A 21,707-nucleotide genomic window follows, 5' to 3' on the forward strand; every position below is an offset into this window, starting at 1 on the left:
TAATTTGTCAAGTCATGGTCTCAGAAAAATCCTTTAAACCATACTTCTGCCTTGCCTTCCAAGGAAAGTTAAGCAATTTCTAGTCATTATGTTTTAACTACATTATACCCACCCCGATGGCCTTCATTGATTCCCACATTTTTCTCTAGATTGTGATTCTGGTATAGACGCACCATCCCTCTGCTGTTAACTTGATTCCTGCCATCTCTTTCTGCTTCCCTTCCGGTCATATTTGTGCCTTCAATTCTTCATTGACTTGGCTTATTTTTGCCACTGTCTCTAGCTCTCTGCTATGAAAGCTTGCAATTCCTGATGAAAAAACTTGTATTCTCTCATCTAATTGCCCTCCATGCTCTAACCTTGTTGTTTCCACCATTTTTAAGCAAGTCATTGTTACTGTTGTAATAGCCTTGGATTCAAGGAGGCTCTGATACCAATTTGTTAAGACTCAATCTTAACGAAGAGGTTTTAATGAGATAAAAAGGTTGAGAAGTAGAGGAAGAGAATAGAAAGAACTTATGCAAGTTACATAACAGTCTTCTTCTCTACGTCACTGCCTTCCAAGCTTGTAACAAAATGAAAAGGGATTTCTAATCACTAACGCCATATTTCAAAGCTCACCTTCACTAATTGGAACATCAAATGCAAAATCCAATTACCGAGCAAACTACTTTCCGGCACTCTAGTCAAACAAAATAATGCGGGTCCTGGCTCTGTTGAAGACTTGAGAGAAAAGACAACGTATTTTTACACATCATGCTTGAAGCCATCTCTACTACAAAAACGTATCATTATGCATTGAAAGATTCACAATTGTTAACAATCACTCTTCTCTTCTCAAAGTTTTGACAACTTGACTGAACGGAAGATCTTTGGCTGTAATTTAGTCGGTAGCTGTCTCATTCTAGAAATGGATGGATCGTGGACAATAGACTCTAACCAACATTATTAGTATGAATCTATAGTGTAGCCACCACACAGCATGTACAATATAGGACTCAGCCAAAGCCTCATATATTCTTTTTTTTTTCTTTTTTCCCTATCATTTAATTGAATTAAACAGAAGTAATGAAAACCAGTTCTCATTTTCAAAAACAGGGCCACATTTTTATCCTCCATGCATCAGGGATGCACTAGCAGATCCGGCTAAGACTGCCAAGAGTTTTCATTATATTACGTGAGGAAACACAGGGTGGGAATAAAGCAGGTATAAGGACTGGTAGTTTTAACCATAGATTCAGACCAATCTAAACCTGGTAACATGTACTCGACTTCTGATCTGTCTTGGATTAAACTACTGGACAAAGAAACTTGCAAGTTTGAAATTCATATCACACTAACTTACAACATGGGGATGCGTTCTTTTCATTGATACGAGGTGAAAATCACAAAAAGTACACCACACATCAAGAGTGTAGACCATCACTGTGGCATTTAAATTATGGCATACTATTATTCTTCAGCTCAACTAAACAAATAAAATCGAACCCCAACAGTGTGAATCCATTACCTACACTGAATAAAGAGCACATCCCGAAGCAGTTTCAGTCTTCAACTTTTCTTCTATGTCTGCAAGTGTCAAAGATAAAAAAAAAAAGATTACCATATGAAAGATGACAGAACAAATGAAAAGATGCAATGTGGAGAAAAAACACTAACTAGAGCAATTACATGTACAGGGTATATAAATAACACTGGCAAATCAGACACCCATAAATGTTCAAAGTGATTTAATGCCAAGGAACACAATTCTTCTGGCTTTTGACCAAGGAGATCAATGGTCATGAATTAGTTGTTGATGGATCGTCCTTCCAACCCTTAGAGAGAAGATCATAGTTGATTGATGCAAGCTGGGAGAGATTCTAAAACAAGGGAAAAAAAAGAAGTGAGAATACAGTAATTGATACAACACGCTGGTAAAGGAATAAATATACCACAAATCATCCCATGAAAAATAGCGAAATAAACATTGGGGTAAGATATGGCAATGACCCACCACAACCCATTTAACCTATTACATTAATTGCTGACTTAACTAAGAACAAATAATCCATGTGCGAAACATTATTTAAAAGCATGATGAAAAATTCTTCCCTGCAGAGCATTTTAACAGGGACCAGCCAAAAGTTAGCTATCAATCTTCCCCCAATTGAGCACATAATTATTTATAGTTCATAAACAAACTTTGATTCCATATCAATTCAACCTAAAACCATAAAATCACATTGCACATATTATGATTGTAAGTGCTATCTATCGCCAAGTTTAACTTTTAACAGTATTTTTGGATAGAAAAGTTTCATATGGAATCAGAAACTTTCTTCCCTTTAGTGCCAAAAGCATCTCAAACATTCAGATTGTGTATAAACCAAGGATACGACAATCCAGTTTAGGGGAATGAAAATACCTTAAATGAAAAATTACTGAAGGAGTAATTGACACATGAACCAGACTCAAATTCAGCAAGACCTCCACATTCATCTCCCTGTTCATCAATATGGCCCAAGAGTGAGTCACTTCTGCAAAATATGCAGGGGAAAACACACAAATTTCAAATTTTGTGATGTTTTACCACTTCATCATGGCGATGGCTTAAGCAGCTACTGCTGCCACTCAAGCTATCAGAATCACTTGAATCCTCAAAGTCACTGGCTGGATAATTTGGGTCATCTGAAGTATTCCACGAGTATCGACTTGTGAAGTAGCTTGTATCTAGTGCGCTCTCTGAACTGGGCACAAATGCAGCCTGAAAGATTGATGCAAAAAAGGCAGTCAATCTATAATCCATGTTGTAAGACTGCAAAAGGTCATATTTATTATGTTCATGGAAGAATCATCACACCTTCTGCCTAGCAAGTGTGTCCCAGTTGATATCTTTAAAGAATATATGCTGCTTCACCTGGATCACAAGTTCTGCATTTATTATCAAGGTAGAATGCAATAAATGCGTGAATATGAACAGGCTGAAAATAAAAACTAGAAATACAAACTAAGTTCACCTCTGACGCTCCTCCAGCTCCAAGTCTCTGGTCAGGAACTTCAGTTAATAATCTGGAGACAAGTAGTATTAGTCACTTTAGGCTGAAAAATATCTATCAATTCATAATCCAAAACTCTACCCAAGGCAATCTAATTTGCAGTAGTATATCATGCAAATAAAGATCTGCAGAACACAAAATAGATAACAAAGACTCCAAATTCATTCAGGTCTCGTCAAATACCAAAAATATCCCAAGGGATCGTATTAACGACAAATCAGTTGAGATGGAAGCATCCTTATCATCAATGATGATAAAATTAATCACACAAAGTATACATTTCAATAACAAAAATAATTGAATAACCATTTATAATAACTAGACAAACTCTCTTACCTATCAATTAGATCCTGTGCTTCAGGACTCATTTCTTCAGGCACCCGGGGCCAAGGTATGTTACGGTTGAGAATATTATCAAATATTGTCTAGAAGCAAAATAGAACGTAAGAATGCAGCAACGGAAAGGGAACTGAAATTTAAAATGCAGATCAAGGAAAAAAATATAATAAATTCCAAAGGTATTCCAAGCTATCATTGAAAATTACTTTCCAGAAAGGCATTCCACCAAATAAGAAAAGGTAACTGATTAAGCAAAAGAGAAAGGGTAATTGCACTGCACCAGACGATCCAAAATACCCCCTCCACCTGAGTAACTACTCACATATTTGACTTTATTAGTTGTATGACTTAATGTTTGAAATAACTTTGCAACCAACCCTGACTCATGTCCAGCATGTAAGTAGATACCAAATCCCTATAGGCACAGTCAGGCAGCAGATGAGCCTGATATGGATACACAGAAATTCAAAAGTATAAAAAACTACATAGCTTGTCATGCACTATCTCGGTACCCACGCGCATCTACATGAGTTGTCACACACTATCATCTCAGGCCACCCAAGGCTTAAATTAGCAGCAAATCTCCAAACATGACAGGCATCACCAACCAATGTAGAGCAACAATTTCTTGCAGATTCGTCAGGAAATTAAAATTTTAATAACTTCATTTTCCCCTATAGATTCATCCATGTTCCACTTCCACGCCTATAATTTAGGTTTTTAAATTATTTTGTGAGATACTATAACATGCATGGAGATTTGAGAAAAAAAGAGAGAAAAGTAAGAAAATAGAAAAGGAAGAAGAAAATATGAAAAAAGTGAAATTCTCATCATTTATTTACAGTAAATGGCAAATTGAAACTTTTTAGAAAAATATAGGGGTAGAATTGGGAAATTTTATAAAATGGGAATAGAAGTGGAGCATTGATGGATGTATATTGCAAAAATCAATACCTTTAAAATTTTACCTTGCAGACAATGGTGCTGTTGCAAATGCACCATTGCTTAGTGCTAAACAATTGGAATTGCCCTTGCATGATTTCAGTTATATGTTCACCTAACCAGATCTCCAGCAATATTTTTTAATCCAAATTTATTGGCCTTGTAAAAATAAGCCTTGGTAGATTGCCTCCATATATAGTAAATACCCAACTGAGACAATAAACCTAAATTATACTACCTAGTAATAATCCTTTTCAAGTTTTTGTATTTCCTCAAAATCACTATATTACTAAGTGATGATGAAACAAGATAAAATCTACGGAGAACTGCTCTACTTTATGTCTTAAAATAATTATCTGATGAACTTCAGATTTTCTCAGAATCTTTGTCACACCTGCCTACTAGTAGCTATTTGTTCAACACCTTCCTCCTGCACTTATCATGAGCTGTAGTCAGAAATGAGAATTCTCATCCTCTCCTGTTGTTACTGACTCTGAGCAAATTTTAACCCAGTGCCAAACCCACTGCAGGACATAGAACATAACCGAATTTCCATTCCACCAATGCACTATAGTAGGCCAGGCTTTGGCAAAACTACATATTTTTTGGTCTAGGTAAAAGAAGAAAGGAATTCAACATTTGAAAATTGGATATAGGATGTATGAATGGTGTTTGAGGGAATACTAGTGTTCGTGTAGCTCAAATAATCCAAGTCTGGTTGCTGAAATTTCTCTGCAGTAAATATTAGAATTTAAAGAAGCTCCAGGAATAACATCTAGAAAATGAAACACAAGCATCACACCTCGGTTCCTAAGAGTCAGACCTAACACTGATTGCATCTCACAATCACAAAGAGCATATTCCCTGGAAAGTTCTTTGAAACTATTGCATTCCATTCCGCCTAGTAAAGAACATATAAGATGTTTATATAGAAACTCCTAATTCTAATTTTGGGTTTGACCTAAATGAGAATGCACTACTATTGTTAACCTAAACAAAAAAGTTCAATCTTCCTCTGAAAAGACTTTTCGGTTCATAAATCCTGAGCATGAAAAGGCCACTAACTTGTTGTTTAGAGAATAAAAATAAAAAAAAGAGTTTTAAGCAAAAATAAATTAAAAGAAGTATGCAAAAGAAAATGGAAAGGAAAACAATTCACCAAGAGAAAAGTTGAAGAGAGAGCATAGCAACAAAATGCATAACGAGACAGTATATAGAAGTAGGGAGATAACCTGGGGATGCTCCGCATTAAAGGGTGGAATACCAATAATCAGTTCAAATAAAATAACACCCACAGACCACCAATCAGCGGTTGTTCCTGAGGAAAATTGCACATAATAGTTTATTGTTTCAGGCATTTCAATGCAATTAAACAAAAAGGTTAGCATTGCCAAACATACACTTTTGTTTAACCTAATATTGCATCACCATACAAATTAAATAACGGCATTTGTAGCTAAAACAAGGTATACAAACCATGTCCCGTTCCCAATAGTATCTCTGGTGCCAGATAATCAGGTGTACCCACAGCAGAACGTTTCTTCCGCCTTTCTCGCTGATGCTCAGAAGTGGATAGTTGAGGTTCATCGTCCACAAGCATGGATGTCCCACTAACAGCTGGACCAGATAAATCATCAGTGCTATTGATGAGACCAACCTTGGAAAGACCAAAGTCTGTCAACTGTTTACAAAGAATGTACACCTTAGTTAGACAAGGGCATATAGAAATAGCAGGATCAGAACATGGTCAAAGAAGAAGCAAAATATATGCAATAAAAAGAGTAGATGTCTAGATGTTGAAAAGAAATAGCAGGAAAAATAAAACAAAAAAAGGGAGTTACCTTGATGTGCCCATCATGTGCAATCAACAAATTATCAGGCTTCAAATCACGATGAACTACATGCAGTGAGTGTAAATATTCCAAAGCAAGCACCTTAAAAGCAATAATAATCAGATTTACAAACTGCACCACAAGCAGTAAAAGTATTTGCAAAAGAAGAAAAATTAAAACTTACAACTTCTGCAATGTATACCCTAGCAACATCTTCATCTAAGCAGCCCAGATTTCTCAACAATGAATACAAGTCGCCACCATTCAAATACTCCATCACAAGATACAAATTCTCACGACAAGTAAATGAATAGAAGAAGCGAACCTGAAAAATTACACATTTATTTTAGAATGGAAAAGAATTTCTCATGGCATGCCAAAATGCTTTGCAAGCTAGACCTGCTCACCACAAAGGGATTGCGGACTGAAATTAAAATATCTCGTTCAGCCAGTATACTTTCAACTGCATTCTTGCGGATCATATCAGCCTTTTTAAGAACCTGTTGCAAATGCAAGTATACAATCAATTCAGATCCAACCCCCTTCTTAGTGCGTGTTGAAAAACAGACAAGCATGGGACAATCAACAAGAAGAAGAACCACAACAGAAACAAAAGGTTTGCAAACTTGCACACCTGCACAAACATTTTGTCTAAAATTTCATCTATTCAGATTACGCAATTAATTAAGAAACAAGAGTTACAATATTGACAAAAGGGAGATTTGTCATTCTGAACTTTTGAAACAAGCATCGTAATGAATGCCAGCCCTCAAAGTCAAATCACACAGTTTCCTTAAAATTCTCTATAAAAAGTGCTCATAAATATTCCTGCTGGAATTCAAGAGATCTTTTGTCTCCTGTCTTGCTCTTTATATAAACTTGAAGGACCACCATCAACACATAAAAATCACTGTCTATTATTTTGCACAAAGCCCACCGGGCCTAGCTACAATACCACGATCTCAACCCGCTCCGTCTTAATTAAGGAAATCTGCTTTGGTGGGACTATTAGTGATCTCTTTCTACAAGAGGTGAGATGCACCATTTGACTACAAGGTCCCATGAGCTTCATAATATAGTTGATTGAACACAAATTTACATAAATTTTGTCCAATCAAAGGAAATTTTTCAAAGAAAAAAAAGCAAATAGTAAATATAATTAAGCAAAAAGTCAGAACAGAAAAGGAAATTAAAACCACAGCATCAAACATTGGTACCTTTATGGCAAAAAGATCTCCAGTTGTTCTCTTTTTAGCTAAAAACACCCGTCCAAAGGCACCACGACTTATTGGTTTTATTATCACGAAGTCATCTATGGAGGTACGATCCTTAGAAGGATGTGTGGGACTTGTTCTCAAGCTTCGAACAACATCATCTTCCAGAGGAGCATCTTCATCAATTACAGTATTTGTTATATCAACCTTCTCATCTCCCACTAGCTCACAGAGCTGCAAATACTTCTCTCTGCACACGAAGAAAGAAGAACAGAGTGGTGATCAATTAACTTTCAATCAAAATTCAAATTTTGGAAATTATCCAAAAGAAGTGGCACCCACACTTTCATTGGAAAGCTAAATCCAAACTTTGTAATTCATGGATGTTCTTTGCATATTTTGGCATGAAACTCTAAAAAATAATAACACATAATACTCACCGAATAAGCTTCTCAATTCGTGTCCCAAAAGTCTCCACCATAAGAGCATCAAACTTTCTCCTGTCAATGACTACCCTCAAGTCTTCAAGACAAGTTAGCAAATAGGATATGGCACGATCATCCTCCAATGGCATAGTTGCTACACATCTTGCAATATCAGCAAGTTCATTCAGCTGCATCATATAAAAGGACTTTTAGACAGACACAGACACATTAAAAAAATAAAAATTTAAACAAAAAGTAATCAATTCATGTCAGCAAGAGCCGCATTAAGGCCACACAGAATCCATCTTTCATGTATTTAAGGTGCTTCGAGCTGCCTTAAGAATATTATTATTACATTTTCTCTTTTGTCTTCTCTGAAAGCTTACACAATTGCAAAGAACTTCATTTTGCATTTAGTACATGACCAATATTTAGGATGAAATTTCATTATAAAAAGAAAGCCAAGCATTATAATACTGACGAGACATGCCCTCTCAATATTAAGGAGTAAGTAGTTCTTTTAAATCCTAAAACACAGCGGTTAACCCCTTTTCTTTAAGATGCTGGTTTCAAGGATAGGACCCATAACCAATTTATCAATAGGAAGAAACAAAGTAGACAAGAACCTGTGGAAGATCATCATGCTCGGAAAAGGCACTCTTCCCTGCCAAAAGCAAGTCTATCTGACTATTCCTTGGTGTCAATAATGGAGATCTAGGAGTCATGCTACCAGCTGATGATGTGGCCATTCCCTGATCAGACTTGGGACCAAAACGGGTTTTACATGACATGGAAGGTAAACCCTTCATGTCATCCATAAAAATAGAATTATCAGCTTCAGGAAAGAAATCGAGCATGTCCTCAGACCCTCTCCGAGACCAATCACTGAGTTTTGGTGAGAGAACATCAGATTCTTCGGTCACACTGGAATTTGATACTTTTGCAATGTCTGGGCTTCCCACTGCATGTTGGATATCCTTCTGTGCAAAGGATTCTATCATCTTCTCAAGCGTTTCAGAAATTCTGATCAAGCGCTCATTCACACTTAGACACATCTGATCACATCGATCTGTAATTGCACAAATTCTTGAATGGTCTTCTACATATAAAGTTGGAACTTCCTCCTCACAAATGCGACAAATTATTGAACTCTCATCAGCAATATTCTGCTGATCACCCCAGTTACCCCAAGAAATTTTGTGTTGGTGCTTTGTAGAATGTTCATGCAAATCTTTGACCAATGGAAGCTCAGAAGCTTTAGCAGCAGCCAGAAGCACATCAGAAGCTCCTTTCCTGTCATTTGACGTTTTCAAAGGTTCATTCTTATCATCATTCTGCCCCCTTGGAGGAACAACTTCCTTTGTAATTTTTACAGGAGGAGATGGGAGTGGCTTCCAAGAAGAGATCCGATTCCTTCCCGTAGGAGATTCGTCACTCTTTGGAGTGTTATCAGCAGGGGAGAGGAATTTTCCTGGCAGTACATCTTGTTCTCTGCCCCAAGCACACTGCTCTTGACTATATGATTTCCTTACTGATGCAGCCTTCTGCTCTTGACTGTATGATTTCTTTGCCGAAGCTGCCTTCTTTGGAGCACTAGAAATTTTTCCATCCCTACCAACACCTGGAGGAATGTGTTTATCTGCAGACTGCAAAAGCCTAAGCTGATGAAGCTGGAAAATATTTTCATCCTCAGCCAGCCCACTTTCCTTGTGGAATTGCAACAATCTGGTACACCTTGTAAGGATGAAAAGCATTCGGGTATGGAGCTGCTTCAGTATTCCTGGAGGAAGTTCTTGGCGTCTATCATCCAAATCTTGGACTATACCTTCACACTGAAGCCAGAACTCTCCAGGTGATGTCATAGCACAACTCCGAGCTAAAACCAACAAGTCTTCAATAGTTTCCTGCCACTCAGGATGACTATCTGCATTTTTTTCAAGAATTCCAACCAGATCTGCTGCAAAGACAGCCAGGTCAGAATTCACTTCTTCCTTTGCTTTGTCAAACTTTGCCCGTATGACAACCAAGATCTCCTGTACAAAACCAGAAAATTAATCTGGAGGCGAACTTCCTAGAGCACATTGCACCATCTAGAGGAGATATAACACAAATTAATGCATTACCTCCAAGTTATTTAACCCTCGAGGCTTCCAAAATGGGAAAGGTCGTACACCTTTGGAATTTAATTCATGGGAGAAACTTTTGATATCAGCAGGAAACCTCTTTCTAGGGGCACTTGTCACACGAAGTATTGCTTGAAACCTGGGAGATTCAGACTCCTTTGGGTTGTTACAATCATAAGTCTAGAAAAGCAAACATTTAAAACAACGTTGTGAGGAAAACTAACTGAAGACGAAGTAACCGAGTAGAAGACAAGTGAATTCACAGATAGTACCAAAAAAAATCCTTTCATCAGTACCTCAGGTGTAAAAACATCAGAGCTTTGCAAGCTCTCAGAGTGCCCCCATGATGAATTATGTTGACCTATTATGGTAACAAAATATCAGAAATGTCTTTTTACGAGAAAAGACATTAAGAACATTGCCTATGAGTTAAAACATTCCATGAGCAGAAACCATTTCCACATTACAAAGTTTAAATTGGTATGAATTTCAGAGAAGGTCCCACAGGACAATCCTTTTACATACGCAGATAAAATAAAAAAAGTTAAGGCAGTTGCAACTCTACACACTGTTTTTTCTGTATACAAAATCATTTCCAATGATGAAAACATAGCACCCTAGGGCCCCGTTATGTACAACCACCTAACTTCTCGACAATTTAAGAAAAAGCCTCAATTCCCAGCAAATTGACGAAGTTTAATTGCAGTTCTGCTGCAATTGAATAGTTAAATAAAAGATGATCTCTCTTATTCTTTTTACACATGAAGTACTATCAACATACAATGTATCTTTCCTTCTCACCAAAATTTCTTTTGTTTAGAAACATGAACAAGTTTGCTGTCCAAACAACTCGCGCCTCACAAAATTTTCACTGGTAACACATCGTGCCAATCTGGTCCATGTGAATGCATGCAACATTTTCAATACCTCATTTTGAACAGCCCCTGTTGTTTTGACATGATGAAGGACCTACTAAATTGTATCTCTTCCAAACTATTTTTTGATATAATTCAATCAACCAGGGTATACAGATTCATCCCCACTAACTCCACAATTTTTCTTTATGAAAAATGGAAACTCTTTTGCACAAACTCAGCAATTATGACTAAAGCACAATTCTGAAAGTTCCACCAAAATTAGACACCTTAATTTGAACTTTTCCTTATATAAATTATTGTTCTGGATACAAAGATTAGAATTTATTTTGGATAATTTATATTTAGGGAAACAAACATTACTTAGTTAACTAAGTTACATGGTATATTGCATGTTGGAACATCGCAAAAACAAATGCACAAAATATGGTCCTGGTGCAATTTTAAATCCCTTCAGTTCCATCATTCTTAATGCATTGCTTGTTAGGTCAGATCCAAGAATTCATTAAGCAAAGGTGAAATTGCAAATGATTTATCACTCATTATTTCCAGTCAATCTCGAAAATCCACATATCTTACAGGTACCCGTCATAAAGTTCATTGAGGAGCTGTGAGTACTTAGAAGCTCATTGCTAAACGTAATCATCCTCCTTTCAGATTTAATTCTATGGAAGTTTTCAAAATCAGTTCACAGCAGACAATGAGTTACATTTCAAGGATGTGACTGAAAGCTTCTTAGTATTTACAAACCTTAATTACTCAAAAGCGGGCCTTTAGTCCTCTATTTTCCAAATTGACTAAAAAAGTGGAAACAGCTGCATTGGACAAACTTTGAAATCTGGATATGCTCCCAAATTATTCCACTTAAGAAAATTTTAAATCTAAATTGGGGGCATCATTCAAGCTATGTTATTTTAAGCAAAATTTCCCATCAAGGCAACTTAAAAAGTCAACCAGTAGTATTTTCAACAAGATGATTGTGGGCTTTCTTCCAAACCTTTGCATAACCTTTGGAGCAAAGAGCAAGCCTTTGAATGACCAATAGACTTCACTAACCCTTACTTGGATATGTGCAGCTCCTCTAGAGAATTCCTCACCAAAGTCACCTACCTTCTAGGCTTTGAGGATGCAAGGGGTTAGATCTTGCTTAAGATTGAGTAGATCCCATTTCAGGTGATTTTATGGAAGAGACCAAAGAGGATTAACAAGAGCAAGTATGAGACTTCGGGTTCACAGATGTCCTGATAAAATATATCCTTTTTCTTTTTCCAGGATAGGAATCCTCTTCTGATCCCATTGCAGTCTCAATCATCTTTCTATCATCATGCCAGGCATAAATGATTCCATTGTTTAAACAGCCATTTGCCCACATTCACCAAGCCACCCCCAACTAAACACCTACAATTCTCAGACAACAACAAATTCTCCTAAAAAAGTGCATCACCTAGTCTCTATCATCATTTTATCATCACTTCATACACAAACAATTACATTTTGGAAACAATTATATCCTACATTCACAAAGTCATCCCTCACTACACATCTAAAAAGATGTCACACTAAAGCAAATTTTTCCAATTAGTCAAATACACTTGACCAAATATGCGACCAAATGTAATCAACAAGTAAAAGCAAGCAGTTCACAACATTCAAAGCTATGCCAATTAAGAAATAAGCAAGTAACATCACTGAAAAGGAAAGGAAAACATCATACCAGCTTCACTAGATGACTCCCCATTCTGCAACCTAGTCCTTGCCTGCAAATTAGGACTGACCTCTCTAGATTGTCCTCCTCCACTTCCTGTAGACATACTGTCCCAATTGTCACCACCGTTACCACTCTCTTGAAACCCCGTCAACTTACTCTGCCCCTCTATCCCTTCCTTCTTCTTCCCTGACCCTAAAGAACTTGAATTCGAACCCGACCCTCCATCCCCACCACGCCTTGACAAATTACTAGACCCCAATACACCACTCCCTTTATCACCTCTAAAACCAAAGAAACTCTCTTGTGGCAATGGCCCTGATCTTGTTTTGATCCTATTTAACCCCAAAGATGATGCTAAAATCGGCGAAACTGACGATTTTTCTGCTTCTTTCTCCTTATTTTCAACCAAAACATCACCTTTTTTGGATTTTAAACCCGTCCCAGAATTTGAAGTCCCGGGTTTGGTAGGAGTTTGAGGTTGGTTCACAGTTTCTTTGCCTTTAAAAAACGAGTCTTTCTTTTTTACCCCATCTTTAACTTGGGTTTGCTTGCAAGTAAAATTACTAGAACTACCAGTACTAGTTGGAGTAGTTGGGGTTGAATTTTTAGATTTGGAGGCTTTCTTCTTGTCGGATCGGATCGGTGAATTCGACCCGATTGATCTTGGACTGTTGTTGGATCCATCAGGACTAGAAGTTTCTGATTTCTTTGAAGATGAGAAAAACAGCTTGTTCTTGAACACCATTTCGTTTTAGGGTTTCTTTTTTGTTTTCTTTTTGTGCAGCAGCAACAGCAACCCTTTAGAGGAGCTGCTAAAGAGAGACCAGTGACATTTGAAGAGGAGGTGTGTGTGTGTGTTTTTTGGCTTATTCAGAGAGAGAGAGAGAGAGACGAATGGCGGTGGTTTTTTTTTTTTAAGATTGATTGGAGGAGAGGAGAGACAGAAATGTGGTTGGATGCAGGGAAAGAGAGAAGGATATGACTGAAAGTAGACTGAAAGGTGGTTTTGTGTTAAAAAGGGGTGACTTTTTTTTTTTTGGTAAATGATAAATAAAATTAAAATTAACTTTAACAACAGCAATCTTATTTTTTACCGTTAATTATATAATTTATAACTTATTCAATTAATTTGTTTTTCTATATTTTTAGGTTTGAACTATATTGTTAATAATAACTAGTAATGATTTTAAGATTTTTTAAAAAACTGACAAAAGTATATTTTTTACTATGGAAATGCCTTGAGTTCCAAAGTTGAAATTAAAAAGAATTATTTACTTAAATTAATAAAAAATAAAAATAAAAAAATAACTATTTTTCAATAAAAATCCTATATTTCACGTCATATTCATGAAATGTTTTTAAAAGATTCTAGAGTGTTTTAATAAAATTAAAGAGTGGGGTAATAATTGTTTTTTAAAGTATTTTTTATTTAAAAATATATCAAAATAATATTTTTTTAAAATTATTTTTTTAACATCTACATATTAAAATAATTTAAAAATATAAAAAAATTAATTTTAAATAAAACAAAATTCAAAATTTAGTGAAGCTCTGTTTGTGAATTTGATTTTTTTTATTTTGTGGTTTGAAAATAAAAAAAAAAACTTAATGAATGTTTGAGAATTTGATAATAATGTTCTTTTAAAATGTTTTTCAGATATAAATATATCAAAATAATATTTTATTATTATTTTTAAAAAATTATTTTTCACATCATTATATCAAAATAATTTGAAAACACAAAAAATTTAATTTGAAGTCAAGAAAAATAAAATAAAAAATTATTTTTTAAACCTTTTTTAAATACAAAAATATAAATACTATTAAGAGCTTGTGTGAATTCTTTTGTTCGAGCACATGTTAATAGGGATGTTAAGGTGTAATAATTATACACGGATGTTAAGGTGTAAATACATATTTCACCCGAATAAAATCACGTTGGATTTTTTCTAAAATATAATCAAAAACAAAATCTTCATTACCTAATCTAAACAAATACGTAAAATATTATTCAAAAGTTATTAAGAAATTAAACCCTTGTATTTTTTTTTAATTTTTTACCCGATTAGGTTCGGGTAAAACCCGATCACAAAAGGTCGCTGTAACCTACCCGAAACCCTACCTAGATGTATTAATAACCTTAAACTTATATTTATACCAAGCTATATAAAAAAACCTCTGGTTTCTAGTCTTTGTAGCCTCAGAATTCTCTTCCTCTCACTCTATTCTCCAGCCGGTGGTAGCAGCGGCAGAAGCAGCATCTCCAACAGCCTGTCCTGCCTAGTTCCAGCAGCTTCTAGCTAGGAAGTAATAGGAGCTAAAGATTTCAGGTTATTATGAAAACTGCTGGATAATAGTTTCTCTCGCTTTTCCTGTTATATCTTGCTGGGTGTCTTGTGTTTACTTGTCTTCAATCACCAATTCTTGTAGGGCTTGTAACTCTTTGTACTGTGATTTCTCAAATTGACTCCTGCAAGTTCTATGCTCGTATTGGAGAATGAAGTTATGTTATGCTGAGTATCATCTTGTTTGTTTTTGTCCCAAAAGTACAGAATTGAATTGATAATTTAAGGTTTTTATTGATAACTGCATGAATAGTGGCGGGGTTATGGATACCCAATGGATGTCCGAAACCTGATCGGGTTCAGGTTTGGGTATCAAAAATCCATACCCGTCGGGTTTCCGGTTGGGTATGGATAGTAATTTTGGGTTCGGATTCGGGTATGGATGGTAACAAAACCGATGCATGGCTACCCATTGCCATCCCTAACAATTTATTACATTGAAGTTCTGTTGGTGTGAGTTTTCAGCTGAGTTGGGGAGTTTGTCACTGTTTTCTGAATGTTGGTTGCGACATTTATGATGTTCTAAGACCAAAATTTTGTCTTATCAACAGAACCCCTGACAAAAACTTTCTGCTTTGTTTTCTCTGCAACCAAACTGACTATTTGTACTGAGTTCTTGTTCACTGTCACAGTTCTCAAACAGAGATGGGTTCTTCAAGCAAAGACCTTTTGCATTTGGAGAACAAGTATTTCGTAACACCATCATCCCTTGGTAAACCTCTCCCTCTAACTATTCCTTTTCTTCTTATTAAGTAGAAGAGGCATATATGTTTACATAATGGTGTGTGTTTATATATGTGTGCAGAGTCTATACTTCGTGTATGTGAGAAAGATTCTGGACCCAGGAAGCCCCCAGCTGATGGAAAGCCCTTAACCACTCCAGTTCCTCAAAGTCAAGGTATTTGATTCAGTTCAATATTTGGTTTCTTTGCAAAGTTTGATCCTTTATTTGTGTCACTACAAAAATTAATTTTCTTGTTATTCTTTTCATAGTATACTGATATTTGTATTCAAAACTGAATTCATGAGGTTAATTGAAGTTTTTTCAGAAAAGGGGGTCTGATTAACATACCTGGTCTGTTTTACAATATAATGAAATTAGCGCAAATAGGGTTTTGCAATTTTGTTGCTTTTTTTATTGGTAGTGATTGTCTGTGATTTTATTAGGGAAGATTTCTCTTTATGAAAAGAGCAAATAGAAAGACGTAAGGTTCCAGTCTGCAGTGAATCTAAAGTTAACTAAAAACAATGGTGGTTCAAAATGAGGTGGAAGGGCACAAGCAGCTTTGCATCTTCTACATGTTTATGTAATTGGTTATTATCTCTAATATGGGCATCAATACTAGTTTCTTTAGTTAAGCTGCATGCAATACCCTTACTGGAGAAGGATCTGAGTGATTTTCGCAACTTTGTGGTTTAGGAGGAGGTTTGGCAAAGTTTCTTACCCTTTCTTTTGCATCTAAGCATGATATCCAAAGTTTCAGATTGGAATTGTATTTGCTTGTTTTTCAATATGAATTGCTGGCAATTGCTTCATCTTGGTTAAAGACTGGTCTGTGGTGTTCTTATCCCCCAAAGATGGTCTAACTGTTTGTTGGTCTTCTACAATGTTCATGCTTAACCAAGGGAATCCTGTAGATATTCTTCTAGTGTTCTTATGAATCGATGCTGTGCAGAAGGAACAAAACAATCAAGATCAATGCAGACCTATCTCTTCAACTTTCTTAATAACCACTTTTTAAGTTTAACTATCAACATTATTGAGTTAGATATTTAGCAATTTATTTTCTGGCTGGATAAGACTTGTGTAAATTTTTGGTGAAGAAATTGACCTTTGGTTGGTGATCTTCAATTTTATTCTCTCCTATCTGTTTGCTATCTCATTCTTTCATGTAATATTGGGAACATAATTCCTGTTGAAAATAATTGTTGCTACCTTCAAGATCTTTAAAATGGCCAATGGAACATTGTGCTAGACATCCTGAAGAGCTGTGTTTTTGCTTGCAGTAAGATTGTTCTGCTGTTTGTTGATGGAATAGGAGGATAATATTGTTGGGCAGGTCCACACTGTACTGTCTTTGGTTTTGGTCTCAACTTTCACTCTTTAAAGTGTTTATCAAAATTAGTATAGAATGGTCAATGCTGAAAGAACGTTTGTGTGATGCCAAACTCATAATTCTGGTTTGATTTCACGTAATACTGGAAATAATTATTCTCTATTAGAATTGGATGTCTGCCACTTTGTTGCAATATCATGCCCTAGAGAACAATAGAATGTGGAAATGTAACCCTGGTATTTTTTAACAATGCTAGCTGACATCTTCGCTGTGCCACAGTTCTAGGAAAAGTGAGAGATTTCATAGGAGTCATATCAGAAGCCAATAAGCGGTTGCAGGAAGATGCAAAGGTATGCTTACTTGTGATGAGGAGATTCTTCTTGTTCTTCTTTTGAAATCTCAACCATAATCATACTAATTTGTATTTTACATGTCTCTTAAAATATAGGATAATTCTGAGAAATATGACATTGAAACGCTAACTGGAAATGAATCAGAAGTCGTTGAGATGGTAATTGACAGTTGCTTTCTATCCTCCATCCTTAGATCATTGCTGCCCATGGTTTTCCCTGAGCTTACGGAGTTATTTTTATGTCTTGATTACAGGATTTGATGCTGGGTATAGCTGATCTTCATACTCCTGAAGCTGTAGCTGCTGCTGAATCTGCAATAGGTAATGGTCATCCATTGAATTCTTTGGCTGCTAGCAGTAGTGAATCAGAATCAGAAGACACAAGTGATGAAAGCGAAAGCGATGATGAGGCCAGTGATGACACTGAAAGTGATGGTGAAGACAATGGCAATGATAATAACAAAACATGCAAGTCTGGCAACAATGATTCAACTGAAGGTATTGTAAAACAATGCTCAAAAAGGCAACGAAAAATTGTTGAACTGTCTTGAAGGCTGAAGCATGTTCTGCTGTGGTTTTGGAAAGTCCTTATATTTGTAGTTTGGGCTTCTATGAGGACTCGACCTCAAGACGCTGGGGAGGGGAAAGGTCACTTCCAACTCAGCCTGCTAGATGGTTGAGTTTATATTATATAGGCATAACAACTGTTTCGTAGTTGCTTAAATGCAAGTTCTTTCGCATTCCCTGAACTCAAATTTTGCAGAACTATTCTCTCTTCTTCTTCTTGTTTCTTTTTGACATTTCATGAATGATATCACTTCTGTGTGCACGGCATTTTTTTTCGTTAAATGTTGAGATAATTATCATTCCCTATAGGGAAATGGCATGCAAAGGATAGTAGAAATTTAAGAATAGCATGGCCTCATTGTGCTTCTCTACTTAGATTTAGCTCGTTGTAATCAAAACATTGCGTGCAAGGGATTTAGTGGAGTCTATTCTGTTGAACTAAATAAATATAAGGAATAAATATAGTGATTGCCACCTAATTTAGTCAAGGTTGTTTGTCACTGCACAAGGATCGAAAATCTTATGGGTTTTATGGAATCTATGTTATCTGTTTTTCGGACATTTGGTATTGACATTTATTTAAAACACTACTGCACAATCCAGATTTCTCTGATCTTTTTCATTCTCCCTTCTATGGTGTGCGTTACTTGGAAAGCTCATAGTTGCTCTATTCTGAGACTTGTGTTTCCATTCTTACTCGTAGATGAACCTTTAAGCAAGTAAAACTCCGGAAACTTATACACTGGAATACTGTTCAGTCTTAGACTTGCAATCATCAAGATGGTGATGATAGATACAAAACACCATGCCAATCGCCTTGATACCATTCATTTTGTTATGAAAAAACACCACACTTAGGGCTGGAACTCTGGAACTATAGGCAGACCCAAAGCACCAATGGCATTGGAAAAGAGTGAAGGCACCTAAAAAATCAATCCTCAAGGGCCAATAGATAAAACCAACCAAGTTGTAACTGTCCAAATCAAAGTCATGAGTTTGGTTACCTTCCCATCTCTTTGCTTAAACCTTTCTAAACTGATGAGCAACCCTATAAAATTCATTACATATGTTGATTAGACCAATTACAATAAAAAAAGCCAAGATACATTCATTGAGTTGATTCATGATATTTGAGCTGAGAAAGCTTCAAGAATTCCTTTTAAAATGGCACAAGCAAGATATGAGGTTGTTTAACATGTATCAAAGCTTGGTAAACAACTTTATGTTAATGGTTAGAACTTTTAATCCAGCATTTGAATCGAGTTAAAATATTGCTAGAATATTTTAAAGATTCTATTTACTATAGAGTTAAAATCTCAAAGCAATCAGGAAGGTTTTTCTATAAGACTCAAAAATTACTGTTTGAAAATACATGGATTGGGCTTTTATTTATACAAGACTTGAGCTTTGTATTTTATTTTACTCATTCTTTTAAGTTAGTTATTTGAGTTTAATTTTTAGCCCATAGTTAATTAGAGTTTATTTCTGTTTAGGTCAAACATATACATATCTTTTATTTTGGGATGTGGAAAAAACAAAAACAAATAATTGATATCGAATAAAAATTTTCGTAAACATTCTTATTTTTAATTTTTTATTGACTTTTCATAACTTTTTAAGACTCTGATACCATATCAAAAAATCATTTCAACCCAATAGTTTAAGCTGTTAGATGAAATTCCAAGATATAATTTATATTATTTTCTAACAACCAAAACTCTAGAATTGTTTTTTATATAAATAAAAAGTTGGACAATGCACAAGCAATGAGAGCATTACCCATTTGCAATTTCCATATGCTATCAGAAAAACAGGGGCGTGTTTGTGGCCCTTTCCATTCATTTTCTACATTGTTTTCATTAGAAACATCCAAAATCATCTTAAAGACATGTAAATATTTTATTTTGAATTTCAAAAACCATTCAAAATCACTCTAGAAAACCAAAAAATCGAACCACTCTCTCCTCCCTTTACATTTATGGACCTTAATGTAATACAAATGAAGTTTAGGGATTCTTTAGTATAAATCTAGAACTTTAAGGAGCAAAGTGAAGAAAAATACATAAGATTTTTTTTAAAATCACTTTGTTTTTTTGGGACAACTGCGTCATTTTTCCACTACAGCAGGGCTTGGCTACAGTAAGTCCCTCTTTGTTTTAGCTTCTTTAAAATTAATATTAATTTTTGTCTATGAAAACTAAAAAAAAAAAAGATCTTAAAAAGAAGCCAAACAAACCAATAATATAAAATCCAAAAATAATATAACTTTTTCAAATTATTAAATTGGATCCATATTTTTTTTATAAGAAAATTTTCATTATTGTCTTATATCACATTTACTCATTTCAGGAAAATTTTCCATTAAATTATTTATTTTGACAAATTTTGCTAATTTATTAAAATAACTCCTTCAAATAAAAACATTCATTCTAATACCATATTATCGTCCTAAATATCAGTAGGACTTTAAATAATTTTTGTGTTCATATAATGAAGCTCCTTTTCTTTTTATTTATTCTATTTTTAAAATAAAGATGTGATAGAAAAAATATATTTTTAATTTTTAACTATGCTAGTAAATAAATTGTATAAATTTCTTAATTATTATTATTTTCAAGAGATCTGATTTTAAACGGTTATACACACACATGGCGCCCCCATATATACTATCTACTATGATTTTATGTCATTGCAATCAATATTTATTTATATATTTTAACAATTAATAAAATAATTTAGTTATACATTATCAAGTTTTATATAAAAATATTCATATCTTAAAAACCAAACATTTTAATTTAATAAATGAAAAAAATATTGACTTATAAATAATCTCAAATAATCTATTAAAGATTATAAAAAAAAAATATTATTATTTAACAATTGAATTTAAAACCTCCTATATTAAAAAAAAAAAACTTAATTCATCATCAACTTGCCTTGCCCTTCATTAATACACAAGCAACTAAATAATGTTTATTCCTCCTCTCCAACATATTTGAGACCTTCAAAGATTATCCTTCAACAAAATTTGACAACTTGTTGGAGAGGAAAGATTTGAAATGAAGGAAAGAGGAAGAGGATGACAAGATCTAATGGGTTTTACCGAAACTGGTATGTGGGCTGAGATATGTGTTGTCTGTTTTTCAGGCCCATTAGCCTCTAGGCTCGTTCTATCTAGTCCAGTTTGTGGGTTTTTTGTTTGGGTTTTTCAAATGCATTGCAATAAAATTTTCATCTCTTTGTCATTTTATTTATTTATTTTAGAATTGAAATTTATAATTTTTTTATTTTTTTATAAGGTTATCTCGGTCTCGTTACTTAAATCATGATTTTAGCTGTTTAATCCAGGTTGAATCAGGTTATGTTTTTTAGGGGTTTTTTAATTGATTTTTTTTCTCTAATTTCATCATTCAACATTAGGTTGATTGATAATTGTGTTTCATAATTTGTTTTGATTTAATTTCTATAAAGTTATCTCAATCTTATAATTCGAGTCGTGGATTTAACAAGTTGATTCAGGTTGATATGGGTCGATCCAATATGTTCTGTCTCAATATATTTTTTTAAAAAAAATCTTGAAGTTTTTTTAGTCAAATTATATTTTTAGTGGTTGTTCGAGTTGTTTTTGGTTCTGTCAAGTCAACCAAATCATATCAAGTCAATCCTCACACGGTTTAATTTTTTTCCCAACTAAAAAACATAACAATAATACTTTGATATTTTTATATTAAAAAAATAACTACACTTGCATCAGTTCAATAATGGAGTGGGTTAGTATATTCTTAAAGAAAGAGGGAGTTGGGTGGTTATCATAAAACCTTACACTGTATGTATGTTTGGTATTGTGGTAACTTTTATGGTTGTGGTTTGAAAAAAGTTGTTTTATG

General features: G+C 34.7%; 2 protein-coding genes across 5 annotated transcripts; one reads left to right on the plus strand and one right to left on the minus strand.

The window, feature by feature from the left end:
• Nucleotides 1–1,337: 1,337 nt before the first annotated feature.
• Nucleotides 1,338–13,462, minus strand: LOC7462516 (probable serine/threonine protein kinase IREH1). Of its 2 annotated transcripts, XM_002321490.4 has the most exons (18): nt 12,503–13,462; nt 10,210–10,274; nt 9,914–10,093; nt 8,417–9,823; nt 7,806–7,978; nt 7,369–7,615; nt 6,559–6,651; nt 6,336–6,476; nt 6,161–6,253; nt 5,796–6,000; nt 5,552–5,637; nt 3,375–3,463; nt 3,000–3,051; nt 2,843–2,899; nt 2,573–2,746; nt 2,408–2,485; nt 1,672–1,862; nt 1,338–1,569 (listed from the first exon to the last, which is right to left on the minus strand). In XM_002321490.4, the coding sequence occupies exons 1-17, from the start codon at nt 13,239–13,241 to the stop codon at nt 1,782–1,784; spliced, it is 3,960 nt and encodes a 1,319-aa protein (XP_002321526.1). In that variant the 5' UTR covers nt 13,242–13,462; the 3' UTR covers nt 1,338–1,569; nt 1,672–1,781. The 2 variants fall into 2 exon arrangements, with proteins under 2 accessions (XP_002321526.1, XP_024441836.1); XM_024586068.2 differs by lacking the exons at nt 1,338–1,569; nt 1,672–1,862; nt 2,408–2,485; nt 2,573–2,746 and having other exon boundaries at nt 2,843–2,913; nt 12,503–13,456.
• A 1,175-nt stretch (nt 13,463–14,637) lies between these two features.
• LOC18105566 (uncharacterized) lies at nt 14,638–18,084 on the plus strand. Of its 3 annotated transcripts, none has more exons than XM_052447705.1 (6): nt 14,638–14,803; nt 15,474–15,553; nt 15,647–15,739; nt 17,178–17,248; nt 17,347–17,409; nt 17,505–18,084. In XM_052447705.1, exons 2-6 carry the CDS (start codon nt 15,487–15,489, stop codon nt 17,799–17,801), a joined length of 591 nt encoding a protein of 196 aa, XP_052303665.1. In that variant the 5' UTR covers nt 14,638–14,803; nt 15,474–15,486; the 3' UTR covers nt 17,802–18,084. The 3 variants fall into 3 exon arrangements, with proteins under 3 accessions (XP_052303665.1, XP_052303664.1, XP_006374206.1); XM_052447704.1 differs by having other exon boundaries at nt 14,646–14,826; nt 14,927–15,553; XM_006374144.3 differs by having other exon boundaries at nt 14,647–14,826.
• The last annotated feature ends 3,623 nt before the right edge of the window (nt 18,085–21,707 follow it).

The sequence above is a fragment of the Populus trichocarpa genome, chromosome 15 (genome assembly GCF_000002775.5).
Source record: "Populus trichocarpa isolate Nisqually-1 chromosome 15, P.trichocarpa_v4.1, whole genome shotgun sequence".
NCBI classification, from domain to species: Eukaryota; Viridiplantae; Streptophyta; class Magnoliopsida; order Malpighiales; family Salicaceae; genus Populus; species Populus trichocarpa.

What these genes read in the sequence shown, in the direction of transcription:
- LOC18105566 (XM_052447705.1), top strand. Translation starts at nt 15,487, where the DNA reads ATGGGTTCTTCAAGCAAAGACCTTTTGCATTTGGAGAACAAGTATTTC. An exon ending in TCCAGTTCCTCAAAGTCAAG is followed by an intron (nt 15,740 to 17,177) that starts GTATTTGATTCA and finishes GCTGTGCCACAG; the next exon opens with TTCTAGGAAAAGTGAGAGAT. An exon ending in GGTTGCAGGAAGATGCAAAG is followed by an intron (nt 17,249 to 17,346) that starts GTATGCTTACTT and finishes CTTAAAATATAG; the next exon opens with GATAATTCTGAGAAATATGA.
- LOC7462516 (XM_002321490.4), bottom strand. Translation starts at nt 13,241, where the DNA reads ATGGTGTTCAAGAACAAGCTGTTTTTCTCATCTTCAAAGAAATCAGAA. An exon ending in CTGATGTTTTTACACCTGAG is followed by an intron (nt 10,094 to 10,209) that starts GTACTGATGAAA and finishes TTGCTTTTCTAG; the next exon opens with ACTTATGATTGTAACAACCC. An exon ending in CGAATTGAGAAGCTTATTCG is followed by an intron (nt 7,616 to 7,805) that starts GTGAGTATTATG and finishes CTTCGTGTGCAG; the next exon opens with AGAGAAGTATTTGCAGCTCT.